Here is a 26,502-nt window from a genome sequence, read left to right as displayed (position 1 = left end):
TGCAGCTCGTGGGAGAAAACCCATCCATGGGTTTTTTTCCCCCGTCTTCTCTAGCAATGGGTCACCTCTTACTTGGGTGACAGATGCAAATTTCTTTTTTTAAAAAAAGGTTTCTGTTTCTTTCCAGTGATCTTTGTTGCTTTAACTTTTCTTCTAGGTTTGTTTGCTTTCTGTGAGGGATTATTTGATGGGTTCTTATGAAAGATTAAAATCAATAGATTGTCATTGGAAATGTGAAACTATAGAGAAAGAAAATTGAGACAAGTTTAAAATCACCCTTTCTGTCCCTGGGTTCTTTTTTCCGCTTTAATGCACTTGATTTCATTTCATAAGACCCTAAAAAATGTCTTGCATTCTAGAAAGTTTTTAAACAGCCAGAACATGCTTTATAGCAAATATTTGGGGATGGGGAATGGAACACTTGTACAGAAGAGAGCACATCCGAAAACCAGTTTGGTTAGAAAACTTGAAATTCCAAATGTTTTCCATTCAGTTCCCTGAAAAAGAGAGCAATCAAATTGTGATCATCTGAATTAGCTATTAATAATGCCCAGTGTTGTACAGTGTTTCCACAGATGTTTGTCTTCATCCTTCTCTGGATCTCTCCCCTCTGTCTGTTCACTTGCTCTTCCCATTCCTTTTTTTTTTTTAATTCCAAATTAGTATTTTAATTTTTTTTTCTTCCAGTTTTACTGAGATATAATTGACACAGCATCTATAAGTTTAAGGTGCACAGCATAACAGTTTGATTTACATATATCATGACATGATGCCCACAGTAATTTTAGTGAACATCCATCATAGTACATTGACATGATATTAAAGAAACAGAAAATCTTTTTCCTTGTGGTGAGAACCCTTAGGATTTACTCTCTTTAACAGCTTCCATACATAAACGCACAGCGGTGTTCATTGTACTCATCATGTTGTACATTACGTCCCTATCTTCCCATCACTCTGAACATGAAGTTGGTGTTGACCGATCCCGTGTGCCATGAGCCTTTCTTCAGGGACATGACATGTTCTACCTGTACATATCGTGCTTTGTGGAATGCAAAGTTGCTTTGTCACCAACTGCTCCCTTGGTAAATGTTTCTCAAATGCTTGCTATGGGTCAGGCACCCTGGAAATACGAACAGGACTAAATCTCTGCCCTCTTAAGAGCACTGAGTCAGGAAGTTCCCCGGCGGTCCAGTAGTTAGGACACTGTGCTTCCACTGCTGGGGGCCTGGGTTGAATCCCTGGTTGGGGAACTAGGATCCTGCAAGCCACATGGCGCAGCTAGAAAAAAAAAATAAGAACAACCAGTCAGAGTGTTGTGTGCTCTGGTGGGAGGGACCGGCCACGCTGGGGAGGGAGGGCTGTCAAAGGGTGAAGGCCAGGCCTGAGCTGCTGGTGGAGATTGTGGAGTATCCGAAAGGCACACAGGAGTGTTAGAGGCAGTGGCACTGGCGTGTGCAGCAATGAAGATACCTGGGAGAGCAGGCTGCATTTGGGGAACTGTGGTGATCCTGCAGAAAAGGTGTGAATTTCCAGGTCTGTCCCTCCTGAGTTCAAATTTTTGTCCAGCTGCCTAGTAGCCTAGACCCTGGGGATGGCACTTAACTCCTGGGGTCTCTGTTTTCTCATTTAAAAAACAGTAGTGTTAATGCTTCCCATGAATGTTTTTAAAGACTATAGATTGTTAAATGCACGGCACATAGGCTGCAGTCATTGGGTGAGGGTTAATTGAGAGTGTAACTGCTTATTCAGGGCAGATTCTGCCCAGAGAATTACATTGACATGAAAATGTACTTAGCACTACTAGTAGTCTGAGCCTAAAACTTGTGCCTTCATGTAGTAAGTTCCTGTCTGTGAACGATCTTTTCACGGTAGCAGTACGTGTACGTGCTGATTAGCTGGGCGCTGGCTGACAACAGTGCGTTGCAGTATGAGCTGTACAAAATACAACCTCTTTGTTGATTGCTGTGCTGTGTATGAACATTTGTTGGGTCTGCATGTGAAAATCGCACTGTTTTTAGGAGCCCTGCCTCTCCCTTGTATCCTGACTCTCGGTCTGGACCAGCACAGGACGGTTTCCCAGCTCCCCAGCAGGTTTCGGTCTGTGTGCCAAAACCCTTACCTTGACTGACCCTGGCAGTTTCATTACCTTATGGAGGGTTTTTTGTGCCAGAATGTCCAGGCTGTGTAGCATCTTGTATTGTATCCAAATTCCAGCATCCTTCTCTTCTCCTTCCAGCCTCCTTTTTTTGATAAAGTAAAGGTTATAACTGAGAGGTGCAAGTGGACCAGTTAGTTTTTTTTATTGTGTAGGGGTTTGTAGAAATGGGGGCTTTGCAATTGGAACATCTTTCATTTTTCTCAGGTTTAATAATTCACAAATGTGCTTTGGCTGAAAGGTCCTAAATGTTTGTGACGTGGCATTTTAGGGAAGAACTTGTCTGTGTTGCTAAGAAAATGACCTAGTATGCTTGAATAGGAATATTGGTATTACTTATGTCTGTGGGGAAGTTTATTTGCATCTATTAACTTTATGGAAAATTTATGCTGCCAGATTTGGATTCCAGTTCTGCCATTGCCTAGCTATGTGACCTTGGACAAGTTAACTGACCTTTCTGTGCCACGTCTGAATGAAGGAAATAATGTCGCCTACCCTGTAGGGTTGTGAGGATTGAGTTATTACATGTGGTGCTCAGAATAGTGCCTGGCATCCTAAGTGCTATATAAGCTTCACTACTGTTGTTGGTTTTTAAAAATCATTATTTGTATTATCATCCTTCGTACTATGATGTGGTTTTATTAAAAGGAGCAGGTGGGCATTTAATTTAACACTTTGTTTTCCCCAGAAGGCTTGTTTTTTAAAGATGTGCACAGGTTGGAACGAACTAAATCTGTGTGACCACCCAAGTGTGTTTTGGTACACATCACCTGCGTCAGGCAGTGCTGTGGGGAGGACCACGGGCACACCAGCTGGGCTGCAGGAGCAGCACTCCCGAGCCCTTCCTCCCTGCAGGGAGTGGCAGGGTGAGGGGCAGAAGTCCCCATCACCGAGATGTGGCCCCTGGCCTAAGAGCCCTGACCCTCAATGTGGCCATCTCCTTTGTCTGTGGCCTTCAGAAGCCAGGTGTCACACTGAGGACTCCTCTTCTTGGCAAGGAGGCTTCAGACTCAGGAATCTGACATGCTGTTCAAATGAATTTGCCATCTTATGCACACATGGGTAGGGCTAAAAATATTTTATTATTTTAGCATTTGTGCCAAGCCAGTCTTTCAGTGCTTCACGGGATCTTTTTATGTTATATAAATTATCTCATGGTCAGATGACTGCAAATGGAGCTATAAATTACTTTTGCAAGGAATGGAACGAGAACAGCTCCTTTCCCCTGGTACAAAAAGACAGAGCCTTGCTCATAATTTTGGATGAATGACAGAAAGAAAGGAACAAGGTTAGGATGAAGCAGTGAGTTCATTCTGCAGGGATAAAAATGGGCTTTGTGGAGGAAGTTGGGGCCCAAGGAGCCCCTTTCACAGCATTAGAATACCAGGGCTTCACGACAAGATTTTACTGTCTTTTTCCATTTGTTTTGTTAGCTACGGACCCCAAGAAGCACGCCGTCATGTTTGACACACTTCAGGACTGGTGTCGGGAGCTGGAGCGGACCAAAGGTAACATGAAGTACAAGGCAGTGGGTGTCAATGAAGGCTATAAAATCTGTGAAAGGTAAGCTCTCAGCACCACGCTTTTCTTTTTGACAGATGTGTTGCGATTTAATTCACGTGCCATACCAGTTCATCCACGTGAAGTGTAGCATGGTTTTTAGTACATTCACAGGGTTGTGCAACCGTGTGTGCTCAGTCTCTCAGTCAGCTGTGTGTGACTCCACGTGACCCCCTGGACTGTAGCCCACCAGACCCCTCTGTCCATGGGATTCTCCAGGCAAGAATACTGGAGTGGGTTGCCATGCCCTTCTCCAGCGGATCTTCCCGACCCAGGGATCCAACCTGTGTTTCTTGCATCTCCTGCAACCATCACCCTGGTCGATTTTAGAACATTTTCATCATCCCCCAAGTATCCCCGTACCTCTTAGTAGTCACTCCCCATCCTGCCCGCCCCAGCCCTAGACCACCGCTCATCTCCTTTCTGTTTCTGTAGATTTGCCTGTCCTCAGCAGTTCACGTAAATGGAACCGTGTAATATGTGGCCCTTGTGCCTGGCTTCTTTCACTTAACATAATGTTATCAAGGCTCATCCATGTCATAGCAGATATCAGAATTTCATTCTTTTATTACTGCTGGATAATATCCCATGGTATGGATATGCCGTATTTTATTTATCCATTCATCATCCATTTATTTTAGCATTTGTCCCAAGCCAGTCTTTAGTGCTTCACGTATCCATTTATCCATTCATATTGAGGGACATTGAGTTGTTTTCACTTTTTGGCTATTATGAATATACTGCTGTGAAAATGAGTGTACAAGGTTTCATATGGACGTATTTTCAGTTCTCTTGGGTGTATTCCTAGGGGTGGAATTGCTGGGTCATACAGTAACTCTGCATTTAACCTTTAGAGGAACTTCTAGACTATTTTCCATAGCCACTGTACCATTTTTACACTTCCATCCACAGCAATTGAGGGTTCCACTTTCTCCACATCGATACTGTGCTTTTTTAAGAAACCCTTAAGGTATCCCTTAAAACATTCAGAAGAGAATCTGTCTTTTTCTTTCTGCTATTATATCTGTAATCTAAGTATAAAACTTTTAGAGGCATTTCTGAATTTATATTATGTATTTGCTTTCCTTTTATCAAGCACTTTATTCATTCAGTAAACATTTTTGAGGGCCTACTGTGTGCCAGACAGTGTCTCAGCTACTGGAGATAGAGCCTAAAAATCCCTTCTCTAGAGGGAGGAAAACAATGATCAATGAGTAATGACAGTGTATTAAAAGGTAATAAGTGCTTCCCTGGTGGCTCAGATGGTAAAGAATCTGCCAGCAGTGTAGGAGACCGGGGTTTCATCCCTGGGTCGGGAAGATCCTCTGGAGAAGGGAATGGCGACCCACCCCAGTATTCTTGCCTGGAAAATCCCATGGACAGAGGAGCCTGATAGGCTACAGTCCATGGGGTCACAAAGAGTCAGACACAACTGAGTGGCTAATACTTTCATTTTCACTTCAAGTGCTATGGAGAGAAAAGTAGATCAGGCGAGGGGCTGGGGCGCACTGGAGGTGTCGGTGGGAGGGTGGGTCAGGCAGAGGGGACAGCCTGGGCAGAGGCCCTGAGGTGGGATTGAGTCTGGTGGTGTGAGGAACAGTGAGGGGCGCAGGGGGCAGAGCAGTAGGGGTGCGATCAGGGAGGAGAGAGCCAGCTGGGTGCTGATGGCCGGGGAGGTTTCCGGAATTTAGAGCGCAGAGCGGAGGAGCTTGAGCAGAGAGGCGTGATGTGGTCTGACCTACATTTTTAAAGGATGACTCCGCGTCACCCTATTTTTGGAAACTTGAATCTTATCATTTTGGAACACACTCCTCAACACCCTGCTAACAGTTTCCCAAAATCCCTATTTTTCTAGAGCATTTCGTATTCGTGGTTCTGAGGGGCCTCGTCAGCAGATCAGGTTTTTTTTAAAATTAATTAATTTATTTTAATTGGAGGCTAATTACTTTACAATATTGTAGTGGTTTTTGCTGTACATTCACATGAATCAGCCATGGGCGCACATGTGTTCCCCATCCTGAATCCCCCTCCCACCTCCTTCCCCATCCCATCCCTCAGGGTCATCCCAGTGCACCAGCCCTGAGCACCCTGTCTCATGCATCGAACCTGAACTGGCGATCTGTTTCACATATGATAATATACATGTTTCAGTGCTATTCTCTCAAATCATCCCACCCTCGCCTTCTCCCACAGAGTCCAAAAGTCTGTTCTTTACATTTGTGTCTCTTTGCTGTCTCGCATTTAGGATCATCATTACCATCTTTCTAAATTCCATATATATGCGTTAATATACTGTATTGGTGTTTTGTTTTGACTTTGACCAGTCTTAGACATTTATATGGTTAGCCCTCTCGTTACGGCACACACCAGGGTGACAGAGGGGTGGGACCTGCAGGACAAGCGTGGGATCACACACACACCCCTCACACCTTCTTGCCCCTCTTCCTCTCTTTACAGTCACAAACCGTGTAAAGGGAAAGCTAGTTAGAAGGAGGTCAGAAACCCCTGCTCCTCGGAGGTGATGTTTTGTAACGTGATGTTGACACTGAGAGAAGGCAGCCCCGCTCCCAGGGTTGTTTTTTAAAATCCTGCCGCTGACTGATTAGAGTCACTGGTGTTTGCATAGGTGTCAGCGCAGCGTGTTGGGGTTGGGGTGGGGGGTTCTAATTAGTGGTCAGCAGGGAGGATGGAGCCTCAGCAAAGTTTGGTGTTCAGAGCACTCAGTGCAAACACACTCCCCCAAACTGCCCCAGCCAGGCTCCCCTCCCCAACACACGCACTCAGCACCACCCCCTTTTCTGTCCCATGGGAACAATACAGGAGAAGCTGTGCTTTGGTTCGCACCTGGACCACGCGGTAGCTGCCTGTGTGGTCTCCCCCAGCCACTCTGGCCCCAGCATCCGTGCTCCGTGGAGTAGGTTGAGCAGGTGGATCCAGCCAGCTTCTCACCGTCCTCTCCCCTGCATCAGTGCTCCTCACTGTGCATGATGGAGAAGATGAAACTTCTGACAGGCCCTCCAAGGCTCTTCGTGCTTAGATTCCTGCCTAGCTCTCAGCTTTCCATGCACCACCCCTCCAGCCGCCCTGACCCCTCCCTTGGGCCTTGCCCGTGTGGCCTCCTGTCTGGGACGCTCCTTTCACTTCGGGCCGCACAAGTGAGTTACCTCCACGTCGTCATCAGATCTCTGCTCAGGTGTCTCTTTTAGGGAGTCTTCCCAGGACTAGGCGAGGTCTTCTGGGAGGGCTTTCCTTGCACCATATGCCTGTCTCCCTGCAACTCCTCTGGTTTGGAGTTTATTTTTATCTATAGGAGCCTGGCGAGCTGCAGTCCGTGGGGTCACAAAGAGTCGGACATGACTAAGCACCTATCACCATTTGGTTCGTGTTTGTTTCTGCAGCCCAGCAGTTCTGGGGAATCAAGGACACTGTCTTTATTCATCTTTCTATCCTCATTACCACGTATAGTGCCTGTCTCATCAGACCCACTCAGTAGATAGGGGCCAGAATGAATAAATTAACAAAAGCCCCAGTGGTTAGAGGAGGGACCCCAATGAGCTTGGATAAGAATCAGGAACTGAGTGTCCACTGCACCTTCTCCTGAAAAGCCTTCCTTCTCTCACCTCCCTGAGAAGGCAGAAGGTCCCCAGCCCTGAAGGGACACTCTGTGACACAGAGGAGCTGAGAAGTTGACTCGGCCAAGGAAAGCACTGCTGCCCTGGGGGTGTTGCTCTGGGGGTTCCCTCACCCTGCTGGAGGTGGTACCTGAGAGGACCATACAGCTTTCCTTGAGGAAGTCAGCTTGTGTTTGGAGAGGCTGTTGACTTTGTCTTCAGAACTCATCCTAATGACAAAATGAGCACTCTCCAAGGAGGAGGGTGAGTTGCTTGTAAATGCTGGCAGTCTCACGGCAGAGCCTCAATAGTGCCACCTCCAGTTCACTGGGAGGGGGGTATGGCACAGACCCCCCATGGTGCAGAGCTGCCCATTTGTGCAGCCCCTTTTCTCAGTGACTCCATGCTAAGTTGTTTCAGTCATGTATGACTCCTTGATACCCCATGGACTGTAGCCCACCAGGCTCCTCTGTCCATGGGATTCTCCAGGCAAGAATACTGGAGTGGGTTGCCATTTCTTCCTCCAGGGGATCTTCCTGACCCAGGAATCAAACCCGCATCTCTTATGTGTCCTGTGTTGGCAGGCAGGTTCTTTATCACTAGCACCACCTGGGAATCCCCAGTGACTGCATGTAAACATGCTGATACACTGGGTTCTGACATTTTCCCCCATTGTGGTGATAGACTTTATAAGAAAATATTAACTGGTTCACCAGCATTGTAAAATATTCACCCTCATCATAGTAGGGGAGGGCGTGTAGATTTTTAAAGCAGTGTGGCCCCACCTCATGGCCCCCTGGGGAAGGAGCTGAGAACCTGCTCATAAACGAAGCCCATGAGTGATTCTCCTGAAAGGGTTGGGGAACAGCAGTCTGTTTGTAAGTTGCCATCTAGGGCCATGGTTCTCATGGTTGACTGTGAGGCCCCATCACCTGGGAGCTGGTGAAAGCACAGCTTCTGATTCTAGAGGTCCAGGTAAAGCTGGAGAATCTGCTTCCTTCTAAGCACCCTAATCCCCGTGCACCCCTGACATGTAGGAGCTTCTAGAACAACAGCTCTCATCCCCTGTGCACCCCTGATGTACAGGAGCTTCTAGAACAACAGCTTTCATCCTGTGTGCACACCTGCTGTGCAGGAGCTTCTAGAACAGCAGCTTTCATCCTGTGTGCACACCTGCTGTGCAGGAGCTTCTAGAACAACAGCTCTCATCCTCTGTGCACCCCTGATGTGCAGAAGCTTCTAGAACAGCAGCTTTCATCCTGTGTGCACACCTGGAGAGCTTTTACATCTCTGCTATTTAGTAGTTCTGAGTGCACCATGGACACTAGGAGTCTTTCGGTCTTCTCACGTGACTTTAATGGGCAGCTTGAGTTTGAAAGCTGTTGATCTGTGAGGTTTTTGTGTCAGTAACAGCACCTGAAGAAGCCCACACACTCAAGCGGACCTGAAGGAAATACCCCTAACGCTTCAAAATCTCAAAAAGTCAAATAATTCTTCTAAGTTTTAATGGTTTGATGTGTTAATATCTTAGCCTTGACCTGTGGTTCTCAACTTGATTTTGCATCACATATTATGGAAGCTTTGTTCTTTTTAATTACCGTTAAGAGTTGTGTTTTTTTTTTTTTTAATGGAAAATTTCAAACAGTATAAAAGAGAATTTGATGAATTCCTTTTACTCATCACCCAACTTCAACAGTTACTAACTCATGGCTAGTCTCTGTGCCTCTACCTACTCCTACCCCCCCACCCCGCCCTGACTATTTTGAAATAAATCCTAGAGCTCATCATATTTCATTTATAAATATTTCAGTTTTACATCTCTAAGAATTAAGGACTTTTGATAAACATAATCATAAAACCATTAGCACAACTTTCAAATAATCTATAGACTCTCGCACTGTTATCTTTTTCTTGCTTGTTTACTTGAAGAACAGGCCATTTGTCTGATCGTTTCCTGCAGTATGGATTTGATGACTACATCACCATGGTGATGTTTAAACTGTTGCTTCATCCCCTATGAATTGATTAGATCTAATGACTTGATCCCATTCAAATTCTGATCTCCTCAACTCGGAAAATCCATCTTCCCCATGACCCGGTACTTAAGAAACTTACTTCAAACTAGGGGTGTGCACACAAACACCATCCGATTGTTTGCCATTGTAGTTTTTACACCATAGGCACCTTCTTCCTTCTCATCCTTCCTTCAGGCTTTTTGAGTGAAAGCTGTTTATAGCTCCACAGTGGTAGAACTCAGGAGGTCTTTTTAATAGAAGCCTACATCTCCTAATTAGAGGAAGAGATAGTGTCCCTGTATGTCTCTGACCTCTGCAGCTCTGAAAACCTAACTCTCCTACATCCTGCTGCTTAACAGGTTTGTTATTTTTAGAACCTAAATTTATTTTATTCTTTAGAAACTAAAGTCATACTGCTTGGGGCCTGGTTCCAGCTCCACTAATTCTTACTAGTTGTATAACCTGGGAAGGGCCTGAGTAGAGCTCTATTTCTTTATCTGTGAAATGGGAATGAATAATAGTACACATACCTCGTAGTGTTGGTGGGAGGATTAAATGGATAATTCACGTTAAGTAATTAGAACAGTTTGACATACGGTAAGCAGTTAAACGTTGTCCGAGCACTTGATAAAATGTCTGGGCAGTAGTCATCATAATTATTGGTTTGCATGTTAGTCTGACTCAGATCAACACAGGTACTTATATTGTTTCTGTATGATGAGAAAGATCCCTCCAAGTTTCAGAATTCTTATACTCAGGAATCTAGAAAATTGGTGTTGATGAACCTACTTGCAAGGCAGGAATGGAGACACAGATGTATAGAGAATGGACTTGTGGACACAGTGGGGGAAGGAGAGAGGGACAAATGGAGAAAGAAGCGTCGGTGTGTGTACACGACCGTGTGTAAAATAGGTAGCTAGTGAGAGGTTGCTGTGTAACACAGGAAGCCCAGCCTGGCGCTCTGTGATGACTTAGAAGGGTGGGATGGGGGGAAGGGAGGGAAGCTCAAGAGGAAGGGAATATTGTAAAACAATTTCCCTCCAATTAAAAAAAATTTTTTTTTCAGAATTCATATACTGTTAAATATCAGATGTCCAATTCCCTTCATTTTATACATGAGGAAACAGACCCAGAGAGGTGGGATAACTTACCAACAGTTACACAGAATCAGAGGCAGAGCTGGGATTTGAACTCAGATTCCGATTCCTGACTGATTTGGACAGAGACGGTTCATCTGCACTAGTTCTTAACAGGGAGATACGGTCCATGTCAAGACAGTCTGCTCAACTTCCTGTGTTCATCGACAGCGAGCGTTCATATTTAATGAATTAACTCCAGTACTAAAACCAATAACATCTCTTTCCTCTAGGTTGCCAGCATACTTTGTCGTCCCCGCCCCTCTTCTCGAAGAGGACATAGTGTTCTTCCAGGGTCGTGGCATACCAGTAAGTGCACCTGGAAACCCTGAAAGCAGGGGCTACTCACTGGCCCATTCTGGCAGATTATCCTACTTAAAGCCCTTGGCTTTGGTATTAAAGAGTTTGTCCTCAGCCCGAGAGCAATCTAAAAATACCTTCAGGACTCCCCACAGGAGCCCCTTCTACAGGAGGCTCCCAGGGGACAGAGTTCTGAAGTTTTCCCAGAGGCCCTGGGGCTCTTAGCAGAGACATCTTTAAAGAGCTTTAGGAGGATTCCAGGCCCAGCTGGTGTTGAAAGCCAGCCTAATTTAACACCTAAATTGTTTTGAGGCTGAACTGTCCCCTCCAAGAGTTGCAGGGTTTCAGATCCTTTTCGGCCTTGCCATTAATCTTGAATGGGCATGGCCGAATTCCCGCCCAGAGACAGCGTGGAGACTTACTTAGTTTTCACAGAACAGACTGGGATGGGAGCCATATTTCACGTGTCGCTGATCAAAGAAAGCAAGACTCTGGCACTTATTTCGGTTTCTAATTGGTGGTTGGGAGTTGCCAAGCCTGCAGGGAATTGAGTACAGAATGAGAATCACAGATAAATGCTGGGCCATGCACACGGCTGGTGCCTCACAGAGGTCACTCTTGTAATGGGAGGGGAGGTGTCTCAGCAGCAGTCCCAGTCCCAGCAGTGCCTGCAGGCTGGGCAGGCAATGAGTGTGGTCCTTGCGATGAGCCGGAGACCCTCTGCCTGCATGAAGGGCTGCCTTCTCTTCTGTGCCAGCCTCTTTGTGCCATGTGGGAGCATGGGCCTGATCTTGCCAGTTGCCTGGACTTCTCAGGAGAAATCAGAGGTAATGGGTTTTTATGTGAGTTTTCCCTATTTCTAAATATATGCAGCTGTTTTCAAACTCTCTTGTTTCAGGACTCTTACACTCTTGAAAAATCATTGAGGATCTCGAGTTTTTATTTATGTGGTTGTATCTGTTGATATTTGCCATATTAGAAACTAAAACTAGAAAATTGTTTAATGTTTATTTTGGTAATAAACTCATTAGATGTTAACATAAGTATTTCTAGAATAAATAACTATATTGTCCGAAACAAAAAAGTAGGATAGTACTGTTGTACATTTTTGAAAATAGACAACTGCCTTCTTTTATCCCCTGTCTTTTATTCAGTCTGTTGTGGTATGTTGGGTGTGGTTGAAGTGTATGAAGAGAATTCAGCCTCACATAGATGTGTATTTGGGAAAGGAAGGAGTATTTAATAGCCTTGTCAGATAATATGATGATACACAAAAAATTGATAAATGGTGGTTTTGTAAAGGTTAATTGCAATAAAGAACCTGAAAACATAATGAACTTTTCATTCACTGCATTAAAATCCATTGGTCTGTCTTGTACTCTGAATGGATCTTAAAACATGCCTGATTTAAAAAGCGTAATACATTGGTCATTTAGAAAATATTAACTCACTAGTTCAATTCAGTCACTCAGTCGTGTCCGACTCTTTGCGACCCCATGAACAACAGCACGCCAGGCCTCCCTGTCTATCACCAACTCCCGGACTCCACCCAAACCCATGTCCATTGAGTCGGTGATGCCATCCAACCATCTCATCCTCTGTCGTCCCCTTCTCGTCCTGCCTTCAATCTTTCCCAGCATCAGGGTCTTTTCAGATGAGTCAGCTCTTAGCATCAAGTGGCCAAAGTATTGGAGTTTCAGCTTCAGCATTAGTCCTTCCAATGAACATCCAGGACTGATCTCCTTTAGGATTAACTCACTAGGTTATGTTCAAATATTGACGTACTTTCTTAGATACAAATCACATTTGTTAATATCATCCCTGTCTCATTAGAAAAGTCTTTGAATATTGGGAATTTGTTCAGCTAAAAAGGCAGAGACTAGTCTTCCAAAATTCTAATTTTTGCTTGAAAGTTCAGCTTTTATCATTGGCAACAAATTGTCAGTTGTTTTCCTTGTTGTTATTCAGTCACTCAGTCATGTCTGACTGCGATCCCATGGACTGTAGCACACCAGGCTTCCCTGTCCTTCACCATCTCTCAGAGCTTGCTCAAACTCAAGTCCTTTGAGTCAGTGATGCCATCCAACCATCTCATCTTCTGTCGCCCCCTTCTCCTGCTGCCCTCAATCTTTCCCAGCATCAGGGTCTTTTCCATTGAGTCAGCTCTTCACATCAGGTGGCCAAAGTATTATAGCTTCAGCTTCAGCATCAGTACTTCCAATAAATATTCAGGGTTGACTTCCTTTAGGATTGACTGGTTTGATCTCCTTGCTGTCCAAGTGACTCTCAAGAGTCTTCTCCAGCACACAGTTCGAGAGCATCAGTTCTTCGATGCTCAACCTTTGTGGTCCAACTCTCACATCCATATATGACTACTGGAAAAACTATAGCTTTGACTATCCAGACCTTTGTCGGCAGTGATGTCTCTGCTTTTTAATATGCTGTCTAGGTTTGTCATAGCTTTTCTTCCAAGGAAAAGGAGCAGATGTTTTCCTTAAAGTTGTTGGTTTGTTTGTTTGTTTTTTTCTAAAAATGAATGTCTGCCAGATACCAAAGTCCCTAGTTTGTCTGTTGTTCACTCTTTCAGTTCCATGAAGATAGCACCTGGCTCAGCTCTCAAGTCAGTCTCATAGGTGCTTTTCCCTGAGACAGACACTTCCATGCTTGGTTTCCACTCCATCACACAGAGTATAAAAGATATTAGTATTAAATATATTGTACACCATGGGGAATATAGCCAAAATTTTATAGTAACTGTAAATGAAGTATAACCTTTAAAAATTGTCTCTCTGTATTGTACATCTGTAACTTAATATGGTACATCAGTTAAACTTCAATTTAAAAGACCAAAAACAAAGGAGACTTAGCAAATAATGGGAGGATTTATCCCCTTTTTAAAATAAACAGGATCATCAAACTGATTCTTATCTGTTGTCAAGTCCTTCATACGAAGAACCTGTGGCCCTTTCCCAGACAGAATACTAGGGGAACTCATGTGTCTGCTGCTGCATTCCTGTGAGAAGTCTCTCTCTGACCAAGAATGTTGCTTGCTTTCTGTTTACTGTTTCAAATAGAGAATGTAAGGCCCCTCTGTGCCTGAGCTGAGAGGAAACGGTTACAGTTGAGCCCCAGTGGGCAAATGAGCTATGGCTGGCTGTCACCAAGAGCAGATTCTTTCTGCCCCGGGCGAGGAGATAAAGAGGATGAGAACACAAGACTTCCTAGAACCTGTCACCAGCCATGGCCAAGAGGGTCCCCCTTTCTCAGAGTGAGCCATGCCCCCCAGCGGGCAGGAGCGTCTGGGCTGAGGGCGGAGGGTGACCCTGGAGAGGGGAGTAAGAGGGCAGCGAAGGGCCTTTCGTTCGTCTGTGTTGGAACACTTCCGCCTCGCCAGGAACCTTACTGGGTCTGCACTCGCTTTGGCAGCTCCTGAGGCAGTTCTGTGACCCTCAACAGCGCTCCCTCCACAGCTGGCAGTAGGCTCCTGTGACCGCAGTGGCAGTCCTGCCTTCCTCTCAAAAGGAAGGCAATTCCTCATTCTCTCCACACAGATGTCCTGTGGGCACTAGACACCCAACACACCCAGTACTAATCTACCACCCTCCTCTGAAACCCCAAACCAGTTCCCCTTTCTGAGTGTAGTGTGGAGTATCGCCTGGACTGCCTGCTCATCTCCAGCCCAGGCTGCTGCTGGCATTCCCATGTATGGTTGATATTTACGTTGCAGGTGACTCACAAGAGGATGCCCTCTCTGGACAGCTGAAATCCTCTCGGTTGACCTTTGACCTCGGGCCTAAAGGCTTGGTCAGCAGAGCAGGGCTGGGCTTTAGCCATTGTCGAACCTTTAACCAGACCTTTACACAGGCACAAAATCCACAGCTGCTCCAACCAGCCTTCCTTCTCCTCCATTCCAGGTTTTACTGGTAGGTTACATTACTTTGCCCCCAAATCATTCTAATCTCCTTCTGGTCCTGTACAACAGAACAAACAAATGAAACTCCCCCTGTCTGTAGAAAAATGCTTAAAACAGTTGACTTTGTCACTTAGGGGCAGTCATGTGCTTTCTTCCTTTGTTGCCTGCCCTTTGCTGTTCATTGAAATTCCCTTCTCCTGTGGTTTACCACATTCTGCTTCCGATTAGACTTGTAAATTTATTTCCCTTTTTGGAGTACAAAGCTCTTTGAAGGTAGACAGAGTATCTTAGCCTTCTTTCCAGCCTCTCACAACCAAATTCAGTGTCTTGCACGTGCAAGTCTCTTATCAGTGTATGTTGAATAACCAACTGTCCATTCTTTCTAGTTTGAACTTTCTGTAATGATGGGAGCTGCCCTCTTTTGACCATCCCGGTAGAGCAGGGCCTTCAGAGGCATTGCTGTACTGTGTGCAACTTGGGGAAGTTTCTCAGTCTCTTCAGACCTATTTCTTGTTGTTAGTGGCGCTAGTACTCATACCTGTCTGAGTGTGGTTGTGAGAATCAGATGACTTAATTCATGTAAAATCCTGAAATAATGAGCTTTACCCCAGTGATAGCCTCTATGATTATAGTAATAATAGCCTCTATTATAATAGTAATAACAGTAACAGTAATGAAGATGATTTTATTATCATCCTCCAGATTCCCAGTACTAAAGCCAAGTCATAAGGTATATGTTAGACCATCAGTGAGTCTGAATGTCACTACTTAGACCTGAGGTGGTGGTGGTGGTGGTGTTAACACTAAATCAGTGTTTTTTGTTGACTGCGCCTTGAATCATGAACTCCTTATTGCCAAATTCAGACTGAAATTGAAGAAAGTGGAGAAAACCGCTAGACCATTCAGGTATGACCTAAATCAAATCCCTTATGACTACACAGTGGAAGTGAGAAATAGATTTAAGGGACTAGGTCTGATAGAGTGCCTGATGAACTATGGATGGAGGTTCGTGACATTCTACAGAAGACAGGAATCAAGACCATCCCCAAGGGAAAGAAATACAAAAAAGCAAAATGGCTGTCTGAGGAGGCCTTACAAATAGCTGTGAAAAGACAGGAAGCGAAAAGCAAAGGAGAGTAGGAAAGATATACCCATTTGAATGCAGAGTTCCAAAGAAGAGCAAGGAAAAATAAGAAAGCCTTCCTCAGCGATCAATGCAAAGAAATAGAGGAAAAGAATAGAATGGGAAAAACTAGAGATCTCTTCAAGAAAACTAGAGATACCAAGGGAACATTTCATGCAAAGATGGGCTCAATAAAGGACAGAAATGGTAGGGACCTAACAGAAGCAGAAGATATTAAGAAGAGGTGGCAAGAATACACAGAAGAACTATACAAAAAAGATCTTCATGACCCAGATAATCACAATGGTGTGATAACTCACCTAGAACCAGACATCCTGGAATGTGAAGTCAAGTGGGCCTTAGGAAGCATCACTACGAACAAAGCTAGTGGAGGTGATGGAATTCCAGTTGAGCTATTTCAAATCCTGAAAGGTGACACTGTGAAAGTGCTGCACTCAATATGCCAGCAAATTTGGAAAACTCAGCAGTGGCCACGGGACTGGAAAAGGTCAGTTTTCATTCCAATCCCAAAGAAAGGCAGTGCCAAAGAATGCTCAAACTACTGCACAATTGCACTCATCTCACCCGCTAGTAAAATAATGCTCAAAATTCTCCAAGCCAGGCTTCAGCAATACGTGAACCGTGAACTTCCAGATGTTCAAGCTGGTTTTAGAAAAGGCAGAGGAACCAGAGATCAAATTGCCAATATCCGCTGGATCATCGAAAAAGCAAGAGAGTTTCCAGAAAAACATCTACCTCTGCTTTATTGACTATGCCAAAGCCTTTGACTATGTAGATCACAATAAACTGTGGAAAATTCTGAAAGAGATGGGCATACCAGACCACCTGACCTGCCTCTTGAGAAACCTGTATGTAGGTCAGGAAGCAACAGTTAGAACTGGACATGGAACAACAGACTGGTTCCGAATAAGAAAAGGGGTGTGTCAAGGCTGTATATTGTCACCCTGCTTATTTAACTTATATGCAGAGCACATCATGAGAAACGCTGGGCTGGAGGAAGCACAAGCTGGAATCAAGATTGCCGGGAGAAATATCAATAACCTCAGATATGCAGATGACACCACCCTTATGGCAGAAAGTGAAGAAGAACTAAAGAGCCTCTTGATGAAAGTGAAAGAGGAGAGTGAAAAAGTTGGCTTAAAGCTCAACATTCAGAAAACTAAGATCATGACATCCAGTCCCATCACTTCATAGCAGATAGATGGGCACACAGTGGAAACAGTGGCTGACTTTATTTTGGGGGGCTCCAAAATCACTGCAGATGGTAACTGCAGCCATGAAATTAAAAGACACTTACTCCTTGGAAGGAAAGTTATGACCAACCTAGACAGCATATTAAAAATTAGAGACATTACTTTGCCAACAAATGTCCGTCTAGTCAAGGATATGGTTTTTCGCGTGGTCATGTATGGATGTGAGAGTTGGACTATAAAGAAAGCTGAGCGCTGAAGAATTGATGCTTTTGAACTGTGGTGTTGGAGAAGACTCTTGAGAGTCCCTTGGACTGCAAGGAGCTCCAACCAGTCCATCCTAAAGGAGATCAGTCCTGAGTGTTCATTGGAAGGTCTGATGTTGAAGCTGAAACTCCAATACTTTGGCCACCTGATGCGAAGAGCTGACTCATTTGAAAAGTCCCTGATGCTGGGAAAGGTTGAGGGCAGGAAAAGGGGATGACAGAGGATGAGATGGATGGCATCATTGACTCGATAGACATGGGTTTGGGTGGACTCCGGGAGTTGGTGATGGACAGGGAGGCCTGGCGTGCTGCGATTCATGGGGTCGCAGAGCGTCGGACATGACTGAGCGACTGAACTGAACTGATAACACAGTGATTCCTTGGCATAACAGGGTTGACTATATTCAGGTCTTTCGTATTGAAGGTATAATTTCCCTGTATGAATTTCATGGCTAAGCTTACCTGTCCTCTGTAAGGTGGTTTACATCATGTCTGGAAAACCTTCCTTCTCTTCTGCAGATATGGTGTTGGTCCTGCCACAACGGATGTGCCCTCTTGAAAATGTCAGCCCTGCCCAAAGAACAGGATGACAGCATGTTGCAGATCCAGAAGAACTTCTCAGATAGGTGAACACTGTTGCACATCTTGTTATCATTTAGTTGGCTTGGTTATTGTTTTCCGGGAAGCTGGGAACAGTTCTTGGGAGTAAGTGCATTTCAGTTTACCTACTGATAAAGCCCTCTAGTGCCAGGAATACAGCTCAGTGAGGTCGTTTTTAATTTGAAAAGAGTCAAGATGACATGGTCCTGAAGTGCATCAACTGCATTGTGTTGAGAGATACACGGCGGAACCATTTAGGGGGAAGTAGTCTGATGGCTTTAAAATTGACAGTTGTCAAATTTGGGTCAAGGTATAGATGTCACTGTGCTATTCTTTTCTGGCATGTTTGAAAATTTTCAAAATAAAAAAGTTAAAGGTTTTTATTCACCCCTAAGCTGGATGAATTTAAAAACAAGAAAAGGAGTAGACTTAGGAGTTAAATTGCCTTGGTTCACATCTTGGCTCTTTCAGTTTATAAACTTGGTGGTTCTGCTCCTTGTCGCTGAGCTCCTGGCCACCGGCTGACCAGGAGTGGCTGCTGGGCAGCAGTTACCTCACTGGGGAGAAGCCAGTGGAAGCCCTGCACACCTGGTGCCTAGGAAGTGCTCAGGAGAAACAAACTGTTTCTGACTCAGGCCTGCTCTTCTAATCTCTCATTCCTTTCTGATACCTAGGATTTACAAGACCGTCCACAGGCCCCCCTATGAGACTGCTAAAACTGAAGACCTCTCAAGCAACTTCCTGTCCCTGCAGGAAATCCAGATGGCATACTCTAAGTTCAAACAGCTGTTTCTGATAGGTGAGAAGAACCCTGAGCCAAAACTCGCTGTCACCTGGAAAAAGACATGCCGCATGGCTCGGGTGAAAGGCGGTGCCTTGTCCCTGGGCTCCTCGTGGTCAGACTCAGCTGTGGGGGCGGGGATCACGGAGCAGAGGGGCCGGTTACCGTGGGGCTGGCGGCCCTCGCCACACTTCCTCCCACTGTTTTCCCCTGGGCTCTTGTCCCATTGCCCCTTCTCGTAGCGGTGAACACAGAGCCCCCCTCTCCTCTCTCCCTTCCCCAGCAGCGAGCATTGGCCTTCTCCCTTTAGACGTTGTAGAACTATGCAGTACCTGTATTCCCCAGCTGTTTTGTGGGGTCAATAATCTATTTGTTTTTCTTAGTCACTTATTTAATGGACTCCTCCCTCACCGAGTGGAAGTATTTTATTTTATTTTTCTGATTGAGCATATATATATATTACAGTGTAAAAAAGTCCAGTTCGTCAGAAATGTACAAAGTAGAAAATTAAATATGTCCATCCTTGCCACGCCTCCTTCCCTGCCCAGGCTGCCCAGGGTGAAGAGTTCAGACCTTGGATCACATTTAATCAAGGTCGGTCATCTGTTGATTCTTTTCATTCCTTTTTTCTGGCGGCACCACGTGGCTTGTGGGATCTAGTTCCCCAACCAGGGATTGAACCCAGGCCCTCAGCAGTGAAAGCACTGAGTTCTAACCACTGTACTGCCAGGGAATTCCCTATTCTCTTCACTCTTTTTTTTTTTTTTAGATATTTTATTCATTGCTTTATGTGTCTGCACTAGATCTTAGTTGCAGCACACAGGATCTCCGATATTCTTTGTAGCATGTGAAATCTTTTAGTTGTGGCATCCAAACTTTTAATTGAGGCGTGCAGACTCTGTAGTTGCAACATGTGGGATCTAGTTCCCTGACCAGGGATTGAACCCAGGCCCCCTTTATTGAGAAGGATGAGTCTTAGCTGCTGGACCACCAGGGAAGTCCCCTCCCTTCACTCTGTTTTTTCAAATGTATTTATTTTTAATTAAAGGATGATTCCTTTACAATATTGCATTAGTTTCTGCCATACATCAACATGAATCAGCCATTGACACACATATGTCCCCCTCCCTCTTTACTCTTGAATGCGTGTTTACCCTCTGAGATTTGTCATGCTTATTGGCAGTTTTCCAGCTTTTACTTTTTAGCGTAGTGGTCTGACTTAGGATTTACTCAGTTATTCAGCTGACATGTGTTGCATTTCCATTATACACACCAGCTATGCCAGGCATTAGAGACAAAGATGACTATATCACCAAGGGAAACCAGTGTACACCTCTAACTAGAACACATTGACAAAAAGCTGGCATGTGGAGAAGTAAGAAATTGCACTGGTTGATCCCGTACTGTGATTCTCCACTTCTTTTGTCACCATCCAGTACTGGCAGGGGTATCTGCCTTCTGACTGATTTGAGTTTGCAACTTTCACGTGCATTAGACTTCTATAAAATGCAGCGCTTCTGTCTCCAGTTGGGTTGGGAGATTGTGTCCAGTGTGCAAGATAAATGTGTGTGTCAGTGTGCAAGATAAATGTGTGTGTGTTTAAGACTCCAGTGGAAGCTAGCTCTCCCCTCAAGTTTCCATGGCATCAGGACATGGCCTGTTGCATCTTCGCTTCTAAGAGCAGCAGGCTGAATGTTGACTGTGTCTGCCTAAAGCATGTTTCTCTCCTTTCGAGTTACAGGGTGACCGTGGCTTGGTAGATTGTAGGGCACTTTTTTACTCGTGCAAAAAAAAGTCTGTTTTTGACTACCACACCCTTCCAGTGGTTTACAGTTCAAAAACCACTTCAGCTAAAGGCTTGAAATGCGCTTTACTTAAAGCCTTGTGCTGGATTCTCAGCCTAGTGTAGGGCCATGCCACTAAACAGCACAGGTTCTGCAGCGGTGTGTCAGCAAACAGTGCCTGACTTCTTTACTCTGTTTCCTTTTTTTCAGATAATAGTACTGAATTTTGGGACACAGACATCAAATGGTTTTCCCTGCTGGAAAGTAGCAGCTGGCTGGACATAATCAGGTATTGCAAGGAGTTGTTTTGCTCATAAATTTCACAGTTCCGTAAGCCAAAGTATTAAAGCAAACTGAAAAATAATTTAACTGTTTTCTGTTTCACAGTTAGATATTCTTAGGTTACATGTTCTGTTCAGGGCTCAGCTGAATTTTGCATTTGTTATTTATTATTTTTGTGCACATCTGATCAGAATTTATGAATACGCTACCTGTCCACACAGGTCTGCTCCTGAGACTATGGACCAGGGATGGGAAGGCTGCAGAAAAGGGGGTGTGGGACTCCAGCATTCTAATTGAGCTGCAGTGCTTACCTCCAGGGAGGAGGCTGGGGGTTGGGAAGCTGGGGGGATGCTGAGTTTTCTGGTTTTGTTTTTATTTGGGGAGGGAGGCGGTTTGGTGACAATTAGGAATTTAACCTGTACCCTTGCAGTAAAAGTACGGAATCCTAACCACTAGACGGCCAGGGAATTCCCAGATGCTTAGTTTTTATTGAATACTTGTTTAGAAGAATTCTCTATCTTTTATGTCTCTTACATATTAAATTTTTTTTTACTATAATGAATGCCAATTAGTCTTTTTCATTTTGGGAATTAAATAAAGATTCTGAGAGAACAAAATTTTATTCCCTGTCCTACTTCCTATTTTGAATAGCTTCTCTCCGTTGCCCTTAAACAGAGGCGAGGGCAGATGGAGGCACAGAACAGGTACGACCCGGAGGTGAGAGCCAGTGGGAGAATGGCTGCAGCCCCAGCACACCTCTGAGGAAAGGACAGGCCCCTCTCTCTCCCCTCACTCTGCTTTCTCCCTCAGACCTGCCTGGTTTGTATGGAGGAGCCGCAGGCCTCCAAACCCTTTTTAGCAAATAGGTTTTGAAGAGCCTGCTGCATGTCCCATAATTTGAATATATAATTGCAAGTATTGTGATAGATGTTATAAAATAAGAGGCCCTTTCTTTCTGTGGGGCTTGTAGAGAAGGTGCGTGTCCCTAACCGGGCGAAGAGCCTGGGGGAGGCACCCCCGTGGCAGGGTTATCAATCCAGAAGGTGGAGCTGCTGATGGTGGCAACAGTCTCAAAGGGAATAGTGTGTCTAGAGAGACAAAGGGATTTCGGGGCACAGTGGGCCTTTCCAGACAGGCGGATACATTTAGCCAATGATCTTAAATTAAACAAAATGGGCCTGTAGCATAGCCTCCAGATATAGACATTTTGGGGTCTTACTAGGACTCACTGCCACACTCAGGTATAAATCTGCAGTAAGAACTCCCAGTTTAGGAATCGCCTAAGCATTTTTACATCCGACTTTGAAATTCCCTTCTGAAAATTGTAAGTTTCTAATAACCAGATGAATGTCTTGCAGTACCTGAATAGTGTAAATGATAATTTGTTTCTTTTCTGTATAATTTTAGTATGAGACAGTAAGTGAGATGGAAAACTGAAGATCAAGTTAGACTGCCTCTAAATTTCTTGTTCATGATACCAAGCTCAAGATCTAATATCTGTTTTACTTGTCTCTCTCCTATATAGGCGCTGCCTGAAAAAAGCAGTAGAGATTATAGAATGTCTAGAAGCCCAAAACATGAACGTTCTTCTTTTAGGTAATACATTTAAAGCACAAAGGGTGGTTTCCTTTTTCCTTTACTTGGGGTTCTGTTTCTGTATATAGAGATTTATGTAAGTGGAATTGTCTTATAAAAGAAGTGAGCTAGTGTAGAAATCCTTCCCATACTTTTTACCCTGACCTTGGAATCCTTGCCTTAGATTTCATTGTTATAGTTTAAAAATAAATGCCTTCACTTGGAACTTGGCAGACGTATTCACAGCCCAAGAAGGAATTGTTTGGTATCTTTACCAAAGCTCACATTTCCAGATATTTTGGGGTTTTGTTTTATACTAACTCAGTTAAAGTTTGGATGACCTTTTTTGTATGAAGAGACCCATGGATGGTTTAGTTGTTATTTCTACATCTTTGTGTCTGACAACTTTGTGCAGTTGTAAAAACTGTGTGGTCCACGATTTCCTTTTCTTCAGTGGACTGAAGTTGCTGTACATGTGGACTGGACATACACACCCAGAATGTATAAGCCTCATGCAACAAAGATTGTTGCTGGGATTGGTTAGATCTGAGCTAAATTATTACCTGCCATTTAAAGTCTTGTGGTCCCATGCTTTAAGCAGAGTGTCTCATGCTTCCATATCCTCAGGCTTTTATTATTTTACTGACACTTTCTCAGAAAGTGTCAGACTCCTGGGACTTAGCTTCTGTGAGCAGACCGGAAATGTGTCAGCCTGGGGCTTCTGTACCCTCTGACTTAAATTTTAACATGCAGACTGAGCACCTCCCACGTACAGAACTCTGCTTCTGCCTTCTAGAAGTTGACACCCTATTGAGTTTGAGAGAGAGCTGGCATAAGGGTGTTACTGAAAAAGATCTGGTTAACAGCGGCCAAACAGAGTACTGAGTAACTGGTGAAAAGGAGGGATAAAGACTGGGGGCCTGAGAAGTACAAGTACCCAGGCCAGACTACACCAACCCCAGATGAAGTGAGAATGGTCAGCGGATGAGGCTGAGCTGCGCCTCACTCCCTGACAGACGGCGGAGCTGTGTCTTCTCTGAAATCTTACTCTCTGGCCACTCTTCCTGGAACTTGTAGGTGTACTGATAACATACTTCATACGCAAGAAGGAAGATTTCTCTTGAAAACCGAAACTTGTTTCAAAAGAAAGACGAATATAAAAATCTGTTTCTTCTGAACCCTTGTGTTCCCATAGTTTAGACTTATTTTCCTGGAGGAGATAAGGAGCACAGTAAGCCTGGCCCTGGAGTGCTTCCTGGCCCCGGGGTCACAGGAAAGGTTAACAGTGCAAACACCTCCCTAGTTACGATTCATTCTGAAGTTTCTCTAACCCTGTGACTACAAGAACCATCGTCCTCATGGACATTTTAAAATAGCAACTTGAGTGGCACTTCTTTTCGTACAGTAGAAACTATGAGGATGTAGACCTTGACTTTCAGGACTGTAAAATTCTTAAGACAAATGCCCAGATGTAGACCTATGTTGTTATTTGCTATGAGTGATGGATGGTGAACAAGGATGTGAGCGGAGTTTTCATCATGTGAGTTTTGTACCATTGCCCGAGGGGTGGACATGTGGCTTGTACTTACCAGGGCAAGTTTCGCCTCTAGGCTAGGCAGGCCCCGCCGTGCTCTCAGACAAACAGAAATGGAAAGAGTCATGGAGCTGACAATCAGCATTTTGGTGCAATCCAGGAATGTTACCGTTTCTCCAAAGCAGAGGTAGTGGAGGAAAGGTGGCTGAGAAGCAGCTGAGCTGTGAAACAGTGAGCTCAGGGATGGTGATCTGGATGCCCCAGCTGGAAGGGTTTTAAACTTGGTCTGTGGAACCCAGCAAGCCGCCATACCTGTGCCCTCATTGTGTGGTGCATCTGACCCCCCCGTGCTGACACTGGGTTTGCCACATTGCATCTATTCACCAGTAAGGAGTCCGTCATTAGTGCCAGTGTCTGTTGGAGCTGGTACCAGCCAGGCTAGAAGCATTTGTCTCTCAAGCTGAACATGTTACCTTTTGCCACCAACGGCCCGGGGTTTTTGGGAATTAGAACTTGACTGTCGGGGTAGACGTTGGTGTGGGGGCCCTGCTTTTACCTGTGCCCTCCGCAGCTCTTTTAACACTTGGTCCCCTCTTCCCTCTCTGCGCTGTTGCCTGGCAACCCCCCCCCCGCCCCACCCCCCACAGAGGACAACGCCTCCGATCTCTGCTGCCTCGTCTCTTCTCTGGTGCAAGTGATGATGGACCCCCACTGTCGAACCATTTTCGGTTTCCAGAGCCTTGTCCAAAAGGAGTGGATCATGGGTGGGCACTGCTTCCTGGACCGCTGCAACCACCTCCGTCAGAGCGACAAGGAGGAGGTGAGTGTCCTCGGCGCAGACCTGGGCAGCCTTGGGGACGCAGAGCCCTGTCTCTCCTTTAATACCTGCGCAGCGCACACCTTAGGAGCTTGTCAGGAAGGCGAGGACAGGGCACTGGTGGGTGACTCTGAGTGATTTAAACACTGGAAACCCTTCCCAGGGAAAAGGGTATTTATTAGCACGTGTGTTTGGAGCCTTCTAAATTGTGTGTCCCAAGGGTGTATTATAGTTCATGGTGGAAGTGATGTTGACTTGTAAAACTTAAATAAAAATGAACTCGGTGGGACTCCCACAATTTCTGAAAAGTTAGTCTTTGCAAAAAAATAAATAGGGTACAAGTTTCCCTGTACATACATAATAACACATAATAACAAGAAAATACATAATAATACATACAAAATACATAACAACACATAATGATAAGAAAATACATAATAACACAAAGTAAATTTCCCTTGCAATAAACCCTTTCAAAATAAAGCCCAGGGTTATGTAAATGCTATCCATTACCCGGGTCTTCGCCATGATAGCTGCAGGCCTGGGCTTCTGAATTCAAGCACTGGAGAGATAGCGAGACAGTTCAGTTAGTGAAAACGAGGCCCCTCTCCCAAACTGGGATGTACTTGTCTCGGTTACAGCTGTGCCAACTGCTTTGGCTGCATTATTAACAACCATGGGAGAAAAAATGAAAACATGTGAACTGTAATTAAATCACCTGCAGAGCTAACATATGCTAGCAGGGCGACTGGTGGTTTTTCTTCCCCCAGATAATAGGCATGTCTGTCTGCGGTGCTGGACAGCTTGACACAGCGGCTCTGGAAACAGAGCTGAGGCTTCTGCCCATAGGGGCTCGGTGTGTCCTGGGAGACCGGGCTGCTCTTGCTGAACCTGCAGATTTCTCTGAGGCCTGGCCTATACTCATCCGTGTCTTGTCAGGCTGATGGTGAATATGCATCACCATCTTTCAGTCTTAGAAGGGACTTGCCTTTCTGAGAAACTAATTCAAAAGGTTGATGGCGCTCAGAGACTTGGTACTGTGTCGGGAAGAGGGTGTTTTTGCACGTCTTGTGTAGTCTGTCTATCTTGAGAGCAGGGGGACGGACAGGCACCGTGTCTAAAGGGGAAGGAGCCCAGAGCAGATCCACCTGCTCACCCAGGGCTGGGAGGAGTCACCTGCACTTTCTGAGCCCATTTCCCTGACTGTGCTGTGAGATTCAGATATTTTCCACTCTTATCTAATGCCACTGAACGTAAAATGAGGTGTGAGATAAAGTTGCCACGTAGACCTTTCTTCACATCTCAACATTGACACCCTGGAGTTTTGACGGAAAAGTGGGTGGTCCAGTTTGTGATGCAATTGACGCAGCGCTGGACTGAGTCAAGAGCTGGACTGCCAGCTCCCGCCTCTCAGGAGCTGCGTGTGAGACCTGAGCCGGGCTCGGGAATGGAGAGACCGTGACGCAGCCAGCCTTGTCCACCTGACAGGGTCACTGGTGACTCGAGGAGCACTGGGGAATGACAAGGTGCCCTCAGAAACTCTACTAAGAAAGAGCTTGCCTCTGAATAATAAAAGAGGCCATCGATGAAAAAAATGCATTTGTGAAAAATGTTAGAAACTCATTTTTGCCCTTCTGCTTTCTCTCCCATCCTCTTTCTCTTCTGAGCCCTCATTGTCAGGGCGCTGTGTATAGTCTTTGTGAGCCCATGGACTATAGGCTTCTCTGTCCATGGGGATTCTCCAGGCAAGAATACTGGAGTGGGTAGCCTTTCCACTTCTCCAGGGGATCTTCCTGACCCAGGGATCGAACCCAGGTCTCCCACATTGCAGGCAGG

The 26,502-nt window shown here is 45.1% G+C and overlaps 1 protein-coding gene and 1 long non-coding RNA gene across 7 annotated transcripts in view; one reads left to right on the top strand and one right to left on the bottom strand.

Moving 5' to 3' along the window:
- MTMR12 (myotubularin related protein 12) overlaps positions 1–26,502 on the top strand; it is a 69,248-nt gene that overhangs the window by 34,954 nt on the left and 7,792 nt on the right. For all 6 annotated transcript variants that reach the window (XR_014062517.1, XM_081521419.1, XM_081521418.1 and 3 more), the window contains exons 7-13: positions 3,592–3,721; positions 10,714–10,789; positions 17,813–17,919; positions 18,568–18,692; positions 20,669–20,747; positions 22,266–22,336; positions 24,497–24,669. Coding sequence is in view for 5 of the 6 variants with exons in the window: in XM_081521419.1 (XP_081377545.1) it covers positions 3,592–3,721; positions 10,714–10,789; positions 17,813–17,919; positions 18,568–18,692; positions 20,669–20,747; positions 22,266–22,336; positions 24,497–24,669 (761 nt within the window). In the remaining variant the exon portion in view is untranslated. The remainder of the gene's footprint in view (positions 1–3,591; positions 3,722–10,713; positions 10,790–17,812; positions 17,920–18,567; positions 18,693–20,668; positions 20,748–22,265; positions 22,337–24,496; positions 24,670–26,502) is intronic.
- On the bottom strand, positions 364–6,993 carry LOC145518018 (uncharacterized). The gene is made up of 3 exons (XR_014062519.1): positions 6,883–6,993; positions 6,563–6,696; positions 364–1,281 (listed from the first exon to the last, which is right to left on the bottom strand). It is a non-coding gene; the product is annotated as an uncharacterized LOC145518018 (long non-coding RNA).

The sequence above is a fragment of the Giraffa tippelskirchi genome, chromosome 8, assembly GCF_054371585.1.
Source record: "Giraffa tippelskirchi isolate mGirTip1 chromosome 8, T2T-mGirTip1v1.2.pri, whole genome shotgun sequence".
NCBI classification, from domain to species: Eukaryota; Metazoa; Chordata; class Mammalia; order Artiodactyla; family Giraffidae; genus Giraffa; species Giraffa tippelskirchi.
This window is presented reverse-complemented; position numbering and strand designations above follow the sequence as displayed.